Source organism: Gadus morhua, chromosome 8 (genome assembly GCF_902167405.1).
Source record: "Gadus morhua chromosome 8, gadMor3.0, whole genome shotgun sequence".
Taxonomy (NCBI): Eukaryota; Metazoa; Chordata; class Actinopteri; order Gadiformes; family Gadidae; genus Gadus; species Gadus morhua.
Window position 1 is genome coordinate 24,029,523 of NC_044055.1, and position 14,331 is coordinate 24,043,853.

Below are 14,331 nucleotides of genomic sequence, written 5' to 3' on the forward strand. Positions count from 1 at the left end.
GTCCGGTTATACCTGTTGCTCTTCAGCTTGTCTCTGGTCGGATAGGCAAACTGAACGAAGTCGAGTATAATGTTCAGAGACCGCTCCTTGGTTTTTCAGAACTTGTCCGTCAAATGTTCAGTGTTGTCCGTGGATATTTCAATTTCAATCTATCAATTAAAATGTACTAAAACAGTGGGGGTTGGATGGTCACTGTATGTGTTCCAGACTAGTTTAGTAGTGTAGTAGCCTAGTAGGCATGAGGTGACCCACATTTATATTTGATTCCCCCGAAATATTTCTAAATTACAATACATTATTTTCTGAATCTTTTTTCTTGGTATATTGCCCCAGATGTTTAAATGTGTATATATATGAGCTTTTCTTGTTATATTGCCCCTAATGTTTAGATATATATTAGCTTAGGGCCTAACAATTCTATACACCAGCGCCTTTATTGAGTCCTCAATCAATTAAAATTATATTCAACAAATTTCAAGAAAAATGACTTATCTTAATTGTGTTTTAAAAAAGATTTTGAATATTATTAGGATATATGATGCTGATGATTATTCTCCATACTCATTCCATATATCGATTTTTTGATATAACAAATCCCAGCAAAGTGTTAATAATTACCTGAATCCCAATGGAGAGACACTTCCCACCCGCGATGGCTTCCTTCTTGGTGTGTACATTCTCACTGTATTCATCTTGGTAGTTATTAGCAATCCAGGCCCTGTTCAATGCTGTGGTGGAAGGATGGCTTGCAGTGATAGTGCTTTGGATAACATGCTGGCTGGAAGGACCATGGACCTGTTACAAAGGGCCAGATATGTAGGTTAGTGTGGATCTTTGATTGCTATGAAAAGCACTTTGGGTACTCTGAAAAGTGCTAAATAAATGCAATTCATTATTATTATTATTGATCGTTTGATGATCATTCAAAACATTAAGATTTGGTAACATTGTCAAATGTCAATTGTTTATAAATCGGTAATGTTCCTCCTTGATCCTTTTTTCCAATGTTTTTTTTCCTCACATGCAAAAAAGATAAGCTATATAAATGTATTTATATTAAGGTTGTCAATCAATCTAAATATGTAACCATGATTAATCGGATTACTGTCCATGGGTTAATCGCAAATTTAAAACAACTATTCTATGCATCTACACATATATACCCCATATAAAGGCATTTTTCTAAATTGTAATGCTCTTACCAACATGGGAGAGGACATAATATGCTTGCTTTATGCCAATGATTGTAGATAAACAAAAACACAATGTAGTGTGTCCAACCTTTTTCAGCATTAAAGGTCCTATGGCATGCTACTTTATGGATGCTTTAATATAGATATTAGTAGGCCCCAAACACGATTGAAGACGTTCCCGAAATTCAGCCGTGGTGCAGATTTACAGCCACTACGAGCCAGTCGCACATTGAGCTTTCCCCAAATGCGCCGTTTCGCTGTCTGTAGCTTTAATGCAAATTAGGAGGAGAGAGGCGGGTCAAGGAGTCTGTGGCTCAGGGCCATGCGCTCTGTTTACAGTGGATGTATCGCAATGGCAAGGCGCACACATCCTTTAGCCGTGTTCTGTAAATATTCTAGAACACACAAGAGTCCTGGAGCTATACTGTATATCTAAATAATATCATATAATACATAGATATCTATATCATATCATACATATTATCACGGCCAAAAGCTGTGTGCGCCTCCAGACGATATTATGAATCTCAAACGACTGCGTCGGGTTCTCCGACGTCTCTGGTTCTTCCACTTCCACATCAATCTGAAGTAGACTGAACCGCGAGCTGCCTGCTGCCCGCTGCCGGGCGGTGGTGCTTCGCGGCGGTGGTGCCTCGTGGCAACTGGAGGCCGGCAGCATGTCGCAGTTCATGTACTTCAGGAAGTCAAAGCCAAAGTTCCTTTCAGCCAATTCCTTCTCAACCATGGCTGAGATAACCCCAACTACAGTCTCGTTGTGGAAATACAAGAGACGTCATAGAACCGACGTGTTATGCGCCATAACACCAACAGCAAACTCTTGCGTTACAGTGTGTGTAATCACACACACACACACACACAAACACACACACACACACACACATACACACGTGGCGCTCCTTTCTTTTATTTCATAAATGTCTTTCAGTTTGACAACTTCAGCCCAGGCAACTGTTCAACGGTAGCACATGCTCTTCATTCATTATTGATTCGGATTTATTTAAGGAAGTAACAGCGTGAAATGTTTGTATCTAATTTAACTTTATTCCTAGATTTCATATCAGCAAAAGCTGTGAATTAAACACACTTTTATGCTGGAGCTCATTAATCATTTTCCATGCTAACCTCGGGCTAACCGCGGATATTCCAAAAAGCACTTCCTTTTCTATCTCTCCAGATTCAGAAATCAAATCCTTTTAACAGCTGTCAGTCCACAAATCCTATCTGCCACAGTTGTAGTTGGGTTTGATGAAATAACCCGACAATTACAAATCTACCCGCCTCCAGCAAAATATTTGTGATGGATAACACAATGTTATTCAGGATTTGATTTGATTGGGCCAAATACAATTTTAGCTTTAGAGTAAACATTTTTTTGGTTATTTTTAGTTTGCAAAATAAAGAATACACTCAATGTTTTAAGAATTGTAGGCATACATAGTTGAAAATGTGATTAACATGGTATTATCTTCCTGTTGACACAGATGGGCTCAAGTAGGAACTGGAGAAGATAAACGTAAACGCAGCATGTTTGATAAATAGCCTTAGGATAATGTTTATGTATTCAAAATTGCTGGTACTAAGCCATAACATTCAGTTAACTAATGCAATAGGTTTCATTCCATGAATATATTGTTGGCCGTTTATAAACATGCAGCAAGAAGGTGGGACAAACACGTTCAACGATGACGTTTAGTCCAGCTTCTATGCACGTATCCTTTTTGTATTTTGGAAATTAGAACAGTAATTGGAAGGAATGTTGAGAAGAATGCAAATAAATCCATCCTTTATGCATCTAATACACATTAAGTCACAGGAATTAATCTTGTTCAAAATATGAAACCTTTTTTTGTGTGCGTTGTGATACTAGGTTAATATGATAAAGGCCAAGCAGAATGCTAAGCAGATTCTAAGTCCACACATCAGCACTAAAGAACCCAACAACAAAGAACATTAGGACCATGTACCAAGCAGGGGAAAACGTCTTTCATTGTTGAAGAGATGAGGAGGTATAAGATCTCTCTCCTCGGTCTGTTTGAAACCAAATGGATACAGACAGGAGAAGTCAGACTGGCAGTGGCAAGCAGTGAGCCCATATTATACTCTGGACACCAGGCACCACACACAGAGGGAGTAGCATTTATGTTCACCAAAGAAGCACAGCGGTCCCTCACCAGCTGGGAACCAATCAACTCCAGAGTCATCACTGCACGATTCCAAACCACACATAAAAGAATCAAGCTTCAAGTCATACAATGCTATGCACCCACCAACAATGCCGATGAGGAATCGAAGGATAAATTCTACAACCAACTGCAACAGATTTTGCAGACCAGACCAGCAAGAGACATCATTGTGCTCATTGGAGACATGAATGCGAAGGTGGGAAGAGACAACAGTGGATACCATCTGGGCATGGGAAAGCAAGGAATTGGCAACATGAATGAAAACTGAGAGGTCTTTGTGACGCCTGTGCAGGCAACAACCTGGTCATTGGAGGAACACTCTTCGCTCAGTGACAGTCCCTTTGATATATATGTTAGAAAAGGTTTATGTTGATCCTTCATCTTTTCTTTGTTCGGTGTAATAAATACCGTAAAGCTAACGGACGATCCCAGACTTTTATTTTGGGAATCAAAGGAGCGAGCGTGTCTAAAAAGCCACAATCCCGAAAGACCCACCCACAGTCACCCAAGTCACTTGGGTATCTCCTGACCACACCACTGAAATCCAGATAACTACATATGCATAAACAGGAAATTCAGGCGCTCTCTCCTGGATGTTTGAGTGAAGAGGGGAGCAGACGCCGGGTTAGACCACAACCTACTGATAGCTAAAATACAACTGAAGCTGAAACTCTGTAAAAAACCCCTGTGACAACAGAGTCAAATTCAAAATCCAGCTCTTCCAGGACAAAGGAACAACTGAACTTTAACAAACCACCCTACAGAACAGGTTCCAAGCCCTGCAAGAAGAGGACAAAACACCAATAGATGAGCGTTGGAACTGCCTGAAAAACAAATGGAAGGAGACCTGTTCAGAAGCGTTGGGGAGGTTGAAAACAAACGACAAGCCATGGTTGTCAACAGAAACACTGAAAATAATAGAAGGAGGGTAAAAAAAAAACACAAAAAGAAGCTGCAAAATTCAAGCACAAACGGTGGCAGCCAATAGAGCTTATGAAACAAAAAAGGAGGTTGGAGAGGCTGCGGAAGGGGGCTGAAGAAAGACAGAGAGAACCATGCTGGTTTCCGGAATGGAAGATCATGCAGTGACCAAATTGCCACCCTCAGGATCATCGTCGAGCAGTACATAGAATGGAACACTCCTGTCTATGTCAATTTCATTGACTTTGAAAAGGAATTTGACAGCATACACCACGTGTTGCTGTGCAAGCTCATGGCTCACTATGGTATCCCTCCGAAATATATCAATATCATCAAGTAAAGACCAGGGTATGCAATGCCAGGTGCTCCACCAGGGATCTGCACATCAAAAGATTGAAGTGCTCACTGGTGTGAGACAGGGCGGCCTCCTCTCTCCGGTCCTCTTCCTCCTATGTATCGACTAGATCATGAAACAAACAATCAGCAAAAAAAAGAATGGCATCCAGTGGAGTCTGACAGAACACCTAGACAATCTTGACTTCGCGGATGACATTGCACTGCTTTCACATACACACCAACAGATGCAGGACATGACAACAGGCCTGGAAATAGCCGCAGCTGAGCTTGGACTCAAAGTTAGTTGGCCAAAAACCAAAACCGTGCAGATGAACAACAATAGCACGAATTCCAGAACACTCGATGACCACTCTCTCGAAGAGGTCAACAAATCCACCTACCTACGAAGTGTGATAGCTCTGAACGGAGGGTCAAAGCAGGACGTTAAGCCCAGAATTGGTAAAGCTAGAGGTGCATTCAACATCCTTACCAAGATCTGGGAAAGAAAAGACCAAGCTTCCATGTTTCAGATCCGTACTGCTGTAGGGATCCGAAACACGGAGAGCACCACTACCATTATAAGCAAACTGCGGACATTCACAAACCACTGCCTAAGATGCATCCTGGGGATCTTCCGGCAAAACTCAATCAACAACATCATACTGTGGGAACGCACTAACCAGAAACCAATAGAAGCACAGATTGAAAGGAGAAAGTGGATTTGGATTGGACACACACTAAGAAGAAACAACACAGCAATAACCAAACAGCCACTGACATGGAACCCACAGGGAAAACGGGGGAGAGGTTGTCCCAAGAACACCTGGAGAAGAAGCACAGAGCAATAGTTCAAGAAGGAAGGGCTGACGTGGCAACAGCTGGAGAAGATGGCCCAAGACAGGCGGGGGTGGAAGCGATTCATCAATGGCCTATGTTCCGAAAGGAATACAAAGGCCTGAGTAAGTATTGCATGTGGATGCACTGATCGTTTCAGTAGAAGATCTGTTTAAAATAGGATTAATGGTCAATTTTTATCTGTATCAAACTATACATCTATAAAACAAATATAACTATCTTGTGATCCTAGTCATGGCGACTCGTCACTTATTTTGCCCGTCAAAACATTCCCCTGTTGACACTGTATATAACGGCGGCCCTAATGAAGAATTCAAAAAATAAAACATTAGCCAAAAACCTGACAGCAGTTGTTTGCGTAAGTTTTTTTTCTGTTTCTCTACTAATTATTTGAATACTTCTGCCACTTTTTGGTGGCCCCAGCCGTCAGTTGTCCTGAACTCAAATCTTAAAGGCGGTGGCTTGGTGTGTGTGCATGCTGGTAGAACATGTGGAAATAGGTGATTAAAGGCTTGGTGGGCTTAATAAAGTCAATAGGAACGGCCTTCTGATTCAAAACATTGAGCATCTGGCTCAACAAAATGGCCAACTAACATACATGCATACTTTAATAGTGTCATACCTACATTTTGTGAGCATGCTTTAGCGAATGGTACGTAATTGCATTGAACCAAGCCTCATGCACTTACCTGAGCATTTGCAGCATCAATTGCTGCTGTCAAGGCCTTCATGCTGTCAATACTCTCTGTGGAATTACTTAATCTGGATTGTATGATCATGTCGCCTGATTGCCCTTCCTCCTCCATGTAGGCGTCCTTGTTGGTTTAAGAAATAACAGTCAATAATTTCTCGGACATACTAGCATTCATAAATGATGGTAACACCTGTACAATGTTTTTAATGTTTTATGTGTGGTGTCAATCGTTACATTAATGATTGTGTCAGAAACTTATGATACACATAAATTGTATGCTTTACCTGTGCTGACTCTGTGCTGCTCTGAGCTGTAATGGAGATGTAGGGTTTGGAGGTCACTGAACATGTTGAAGTTCTGGGTGGCACTGGAGGAGGCGTTTTCTTGTAGGTGGTAATACATGATGAAACTTGAAAGAATTTGAGGAAGAGAGCAGATATTTAATAATCAGAGAAGACCAACAGGATTTCCTCTGGTTCCTACGAAAACCAAAATAGCATGCTCAAAGCTGGCACATGGCTTATGAATCACGTATTTATGAATACATTTAATCTGTAGGGACAATGTGATTCATATGTTATCCTTATTTACTGTGAATGTAATACTATTATTCACAACGAAAGCCTTGGTCACCTCGTTTCTGTCCGACCTGGCAAATAAACAGGAAGCTCCAATATCCTGTTTGCAGTTTTTTTATTCACTTGTTTTAGCTGTTATTTGCCATTAACAACTTCAACCTACTGAATGTCTTGTTTCCATACCAACATGTCAGTGTGCCTGTAGTGGCGCGTTTCAGCCAGGGCTATCATTCTGATGAGTTGAGCTATAATTCTCAATATTTAAATATAGTTGATTGATAACCGTTTCTCCATCAGGATGAGAGAGCCTTAAACCATAACCAACATATTTGTTTACATTTAGCAGGCGCTTTTATCAAAAGCGACTTGCAATAAGTACATTGGTCGGAGAAGCAGAAAGATATTCCCAGAAACAAGTGCCAAGCACTTACAATTGCTAGGTTAACCCAATCCCCGTACACAAGAAAGATAGCTAGCACATATACAAATATAAAATCATCAAGGGAAATTGATCACATACAAAATGTGTAAATTACTGCAAACTCATATTCATTGGAATCAAATCTGCACTTGTTAGAACTGTACTATCACGTTATTCCGTTTCATTTGAGAAAGGGTTGATGATGTCTGGTAACGCCACATTCACACTGCACACGTCCGTCGACGGATGACAGAGGGCGTGTCTGACGCATGGGGGATGCGATCTGATTGGCCGACGGATCCGTTGAAAAGTTAAACATTTCTCAACTTTTTGACGCAGGCAACGGAGCCGGCAGAACAGACGGACCCAGAATACATTGAGAGCGGCCCATTCAAAGTCAATGAGATCTGTCAACGGAAGGATGCAGTGTGAACGCTGCATTAGACGTAGCGATACGTTTTCCAACAACCAACCTGTGCTGCTCTGGATGGTCCTGACTGTAGTGGCAGTGGTGCGTGGTGGTGAGGCAGGAAGTAGTAGAAGAGAACGACTGCCCTCGTCCTCCTCTTCCTCATCCCGGGAGCAGCCCTGATCCATGGCCCGCACGTAGCTGTGGCTGCGCATCCGGAAACTGCCCGGAATGGGCAAGGACTCCAGTGACTCCATGGGCATGGCCTCGACAGCCTGGGACTGCATCTCCCTGAAGACCTGTTCACATACCTGCTCGATCTGCCCATTCACCTCCAGCTCACTGACCTGGGCGTCATGAGGGTTGCAAAGGGTTGGGAAATAATACACAAATAATATAATACAATAATACAAATAATAATAAAAAAAAAAAATGCATTCATATATGATACTCATTTAAACTCAAATGTGAAATGGCAACACAATGACCCAACCACCATTACTACCAATAACATTGCTATGCTCACGTACTTCCTAAATGATTGCGGTCATTGCAATGTGATGTCACAATATCAAAGCCCTATTAATATGAGTAATAATATATATGAGTTCCCCTAGACTGCCTATGGTCCCCCAGTAGCTAGAAATTGTGTTAGGTATAAAACGAGCACTAGCTATCCTGCTCTGCCTTTGAAAAAACAAAGCTCAGACGCGCCGCTTTGGAATTTTTCCCGTTATGTCGTCATACGGAGAAATGTTACCCCCCCTTGCCCAATCAGCTACAACCGTGCGAATGCCACATGGTGGTGAGGTGGTGGTGCCTCGGCGCTGCCCACTGCCTGCTGCCCCCTGCCGAGGTGGTCGTCCCTCTGTAGCGGGCAGCGAGGCTCTGGCAGGAGACAATCGCGGTCAACCATCCTTTTCTCCTCCATGTTGCGTTTCAGTCTACTTTGGATTGACATGGAAGTGGAAGCACCAGAGACGTCGTAGAACCTGACGCAGTCGTTGGAGATTCATAATATCGTCTGGAGGCGCACACAGCTTTTGGCCATGATATAGATATCTATGTATAATATGATATTATTTAGATATAGAGCTCCAGGACTCCCGTCGGAGCACCCGGAGTGTTCTAGAATATTTACAGAACACAGCCAAAGACTGTGTGGGCCTCGCCATTGCGATACATCCACTGTAGACAGAGCGCATGGTACTGTGGCCGCAAGCTGCTCAGGGCCACACCCCCACCCTCCTCCTCATTTGCATTAAAGCTACAGACGGCATGTTTGGGGAAAGCTCAATGGGCCCTATTTTAACGGTCTGAAACGCAAGTGAGAAGCACCAAGCGCAAGTAGCTTTGTGTGCGGTTCTACGGCGATGTCGCTAGTTTACCGGCGCGAAAAATGACTCTTGCGCCCGGCACATATCTATCAAGGGTTGGTCTGAAGTAGCCTAATTACCCGTAGGTGTGGTTTGGGCGTAACATGCAATAAACCAATGAGAGTGCCAGCTCCCATCCCCTTTAAGAGCCATGAGCGCATTTTAATCTGACGAGTTGATATTTTGACAGCGCACATGAATTTCACATGAATCTGAGACAGTTGCACATGAATTTCAAACTTCAAATGGCTCAGTTTATGGACAAATAATATGGCCTAATTCACACATGGAATAAGGTTTTCTTCCACAACTTCAGAAATACTGATTCCTCAAATAAATTTTGGCAAAGAAAACGTATATGATATAACATAAGATATGCGGTAACTGTGGTTCTATTTAATGATATACGCAATACATTATAAACATAATTTCTTATCAGTATTGTATGCATTATCGTTATCGACTTGTGTTGATAATATGCACGTGTCCCCCCCTTAATATACATTGCCATGGACTGTATTATGCGTTACGTGTTTAGTTTGTGTGTGTTTAAACAGATGGACGCACACACGCGCGTCGCGCGCCCTCATTAATTCATTCTTTTTAACACAATGTTTTCTCACAATCAAATACTCATCAATCCTAAAAGTTATGGCCATGCACACGATGTCTGTGTCAAGAAAATATGTGTTTTCTCTACGGTGTTTGCAGATGCATTGATTTAAAAGTACAACTTATTAACGCTGTGTCAGCTGTTCTTTCCCAAATAATTTACCAAGAATGTGTGGCTAGGTAGATGAGAGAAGCAAAGTGTATGCGAAGGTGCACAAGCAACCTTATGCATGCGCCCTAAAAAAGCATCTGAACAACGCGCCACTGACTTTAAACCAGGTATTTCCTGGTTTGTGGCGCAACACGCAACCTCCTTTCGCCGAACCGCCCCTTGGGGCGCAAGATCATTCCCTAATTTACCGACGCGTGGCGCAGGAGGGAAAAGAACGCTCTGTGCCAGTTGCAAACTAGCAACGACACATGCGCCAGTGATTAAATAAATTGCGCCGGATGCAAGATAGGGCCCAATGTGCGACTGGCTCGTAGTGGCTGTTATTCTGCCCACGCATCTTGGGATTAAGAGGTTAATGTGCCGACTCCAGTGCCAACGCCAGGTTCCCATACAAAATACGGCACACTCAGATTCTGACCATTAGGGAATACCGTTGTTTCTTCATGAAAAAAAAAATCTGGTGCCCGAAAAACAAACTTTTCTGAAACCAGGTCCCAGGGTGGATTAAAATAAAAAGGATTAGTGCGGACGCCTGGAACGCAAACGATGATGTCATCGCCCCCCCACCAGCTGGGTGATGTTACAGTTGCGTGGAATTTTTTATTACATTTTTTAGAGGCTGTAGAGGCTGACTCAAGATTAACAGCGAGAAAATATTGCACTGATTGGCCCAAAGGTGGTGCTATAGCAACAGTACAAAAATGCAAACTTTGAACAAACATATCTCATAACTGCTTTGTTGAGTCATGAAACTTTGTTCACACATGCATATCCTCATGTTTAACAAATTTGCCTCAAGAACCTTTGACTTTATTTGGATGGTATATTTTTCTTCACCAAAATCCTTTAGCAAATAACATCTTAGGACCAATGTCTTCAATCTGACATAAAGGGAACTCTGTACAATAAAGATTGAAGCACCCAGGATCCATTGACTTCTAAAAAGGGTGTGGTTTAAAACATGTAAAGACTTAAATGCTTTTTTCACCATTAAAAATGGACTCCTATGATCCTGAGTCCAGCACAAAAGATAGAATCAACATATTTTAAATTGGGGCATGGCATCGAAATGGGCGTTGCCTGTGATTAAAATCACCATAGTTAATAGACGGAATGTTTGATTTGAGCGGCCCCAACTTACTGGCTGTTCGGGCCAAAGTTCAGTAAAATGACGTTGATCGACAAGCAACATGGCTGCCAGAGGCTCAAAATGAACCTAATGCCAAAAGACTAGGTTAACTTACACCAATCCTCATCAAACTTGGTGCAGTCACATGGGTCAAGATGAACCTCTCCAAATTGTATCCATATCGGGCTATAGGGAGCTATATCAATGAACTGAAAATGCAGACTTCCTCATGTTCAGCAAATGTTCCAAGGAAATCCAGAACCAGTAACAAAATGGCGGCTGGACGTCCAAATTAGCCCAATCAATGATAGGTGACTAAAGGCGGGGTTAACTTGAGTCAATAATCACCAAACTTCAAAATTGGAATATATGGGGCGCTAAAGCAATCAATTGAAAACTTTAATGAATCATAACTCCCCAGCCTTTTGAGGTACGGTCATGACATTTTGTTCGCTCATCAACATATCCAAGCTATGGCTATTCCAGTTTATTGTCAACCGTATGCAAACAAAAACGGTCTTAATTGGCTACGTCAGGATCTTAATGGTGTGTCAGGGTCTTAATGGTCTGACAGGGTCTTATTGGTCTGCGTCAGGGTCTTAATAGTCTCTTAGGGTCTTAATGGTCTGACAGGGTCTTATTGGTCGGCTTTAGGCTTGGCACCCATAAAATGCTGCTTGCAGCTTTAATTTGTGTTATTTTTGTAGCTTTAAATACAGCCCCTTGGTAAATAGTATTAGTAACTGTAATAGTAGTAAAAGTAATTCTGCTCAATTTAAAAAGGTTTAATCTCCTCCTCGACTGAATGTTTTTATAAAGCGCGCAGGCTGGATGCCCTTTGGTGTAGAACCAGCGCCTTGAGTATTTACTACAGCGTTTCTACAGTTCGATGCGTTGAGTGAATGAGTCTGTCTTTACGGAGATATTCCTGAAACGCATCACAGGAAAACGGAGGGGAAAAGATAGTTTTCGTCCGTGTGGACGGGGCCTCAGTCCTGGTAAAACCTGTTCATTACCCAGACTCCAGTCCTGTCTCTGTGTTCTGCTCTTGGGGCCAGCAGCTATCGAACCCTAACAAAAACCGAAACGCAAAAAATTTGATGATGTGTCCAAGCAGACAGGTTTATTTTGCCGAATAACTGCCAGGTAACTGAAAAAGCTGCTATGTTCTCCTCCCTCCAAGGCAAGCAGAACAAAATCATAGGTTCTGTTTTATTGTTGCAGTCACAACATTATAAGTGTACACCCCCTGATTAATATGAAGGTTTTTGGTCCTTGGAGCAGTGTTGAGATAGTAACGGTCACGATGTGACGTATGAAGCCTTGACCTCCATCACAAACTGAGTGGCTGGGTCGGTGTAGTCAGGACTGGAGCGGAAGGCTCCAGCACTTTTCATACACGAGTCAGACTCAAAGTGCTTCACACAGAAACATTATCTTACAATATAATTAAGTAAACGATAATAAAGGTAAAGTTAGGTAATACAATAAAATATATGCATGAAATAAAGGCAAAGTAAAAATGAAAAGTGGATTGTTTGTCCTAATGCCTTCGTCTGTCCTAATGCCTGTGATGTTCTTGCTTCAATCAGGGGTGTGGGCGTGGCTGATTGGGCACCGGTGCATGGGCGCCCTGCAGCCGTTAAAGAATCCTCCGCTCTGCCCACCGGGGGGAGGCAGCAGGGCCACACCCACCTGACGGCTAGTTTGTCCTGTGCCTTTGTCCGAAGGCGGACGGCTACCGTAGCGCATTTAGTTTGGTTGTGCTCGTATTCTCTGTTTTTATTTGGTGCAGACGTTTTGTGCATTAGTGGTTTTTGTTAATCATTTGTTCTGGGAATACGAAATAACACATTGTTTGTTCATGGTGAACCCTACTCTGGCCCGCTCATTTATATTGCATCCTTCCCCGCTGTGACAGCAATGTATTTAAGATTTAGCAGAAAGCTAAAGCAAACATAAAAGTCTGTAGTCTTCCTTTAAAAGTGGTCAGAGTTGGGGCTAGTCTTAAATCTTCAGGGAGTTTATTCCAGCTATTTGTTGTATAGTAACTAAATCCTGCTTTCCCATGTTTCATGTTTACTCTGGGGATAATTAACAGATTTGTCTCACAAAATCTTAGTGGTCTAGAAGGCTTATGTAGTGGAAGCATATCACTTATTTATGTATAGGTGAGCAGCAGGAGTTGAAAATCAATTCTCTGACATACAGGGAGCCAATGTAACGATTTAAGAATTTGTGTAATATGTTTTTTGGTCTTTGTTAAAACTCGGGCAGCGGCAGATTTTGTTACTAATTTGATGTGTAGTGAACTTCTGCCTGATCTCCGGAGCACCCCCTCAGCCACAGGTCACCAGGGGAATGACGCCCAAGATGAGGTGAGCAACAAGGGCACAGTAATTACGGACGACTTTGAGTAATTACAAATTGGCAAAGCTGAGAAAATGCTAAAACTTCTCATTGTTGTTTGAGGGCCAATCCAACACGCCTTCACCTTAGCAATGTCACGTCTCGCCCTGTTCATCGAATTATGGGTTCATTGTTTCATTCATGTTCACATTGTTTCCTTTTTTAGCCTGTCTTACTCACATCTCCATTTGTTCCAGACTACGTCACTCCCTGCCCCTATGCTTCCCGCCTCTGTGATTGTCCTCCCTCACCTCGAGTATTTCAGCTCTCCCTCGTTATTGTTCCCTAGTGTATTAGTCAGCCCGTTTTCCTCCCTCTGTGCAAGTTCATCTTTGTTCCTTGCATCAAGCATCCCAGCATTTCTTTGAGATGCTCGCTCGATTTCTTGACTATTCTTATTATCCAGACCTTTTGCCTCTGAGTCATACATTTGAGTCCTTTGCTCTGTGGTTACACCAGTTGTTCCTGGTTCTTGTTGCAGGATCCAACTAAATGTTGTGTACTGAGAGAATGTGGCCAACTGGATGACGCGGTGGACTGGTTAAACAAACTTCTCTGCCTAAACAGAGTGGAATCTCCAGGAGGCGCTGGAGAAACGTAGGGACGTGATTGGCATGGGAGGAACTGGGGAAAAAATCAGGATTTAATCATCCTAATAAATAAAACTGGTTCAGCATCTAGGGAGGATGTTGCTGAAGAGGGCATGGAAAACCATGGGGCATTGGGTGAGACCAAATGGCATGACAAGGTATTTATAGTGGCAGCAGCAGTGTTCAACTCTGTCTTCTACTCATCCCCTTCTCTGACCCCACAAAAAAAGCAAAGAAATAACTCTGGTTTCCAAAGATGCAGAGTTCAAGGCACTGTGAACCAATAGAGTACTAAAGTGAAAACGTCACGTTGTCATCGCAACCAAATTTTCAGTTCTAAACAAGCGAACAAGAGATGGCGTTTTTCCATTGCTTCCGAGGTGAAAATCACTACCAATTGAATCATGTCGAGGCGTTCATGTATTTCCCTGG

At 42.4% G+C, this 14,331-nt stretch overlaps 1 protein-coding gene across 1 annotated transcript in view; it reads right to left on the bottom strand.

The window, feature by feature from the left end:
- LOC115549066 (disks large-associated protein 1) overlaps nt 1-14,331 on the bottom strand; it is a 97,753-nt gene that overhangs the window by 40,824 nt on the left and 42,598 nt on the right. The window contains exons 5-8 of the mRNA XM_030364062.1: nt 7,676-7,958; nt 6,488-6,612; nt 6,199-6,324; nt 619-795 (exon numbers count right to left, since the gene is read on the bottom strand). Coding sequence (XP_030219922.1) covers nt 619-795; nt 6,199-6,324; nt 6,488-6,612; nt 7,676-7,958 — 711 coding nt within the window. The remainder of the gene's footprint in view (nt 1-618; nt 796-6,198; nt 6,325-6,487; nt 6,613-7,675; nt 7,959-14,331) is intronic.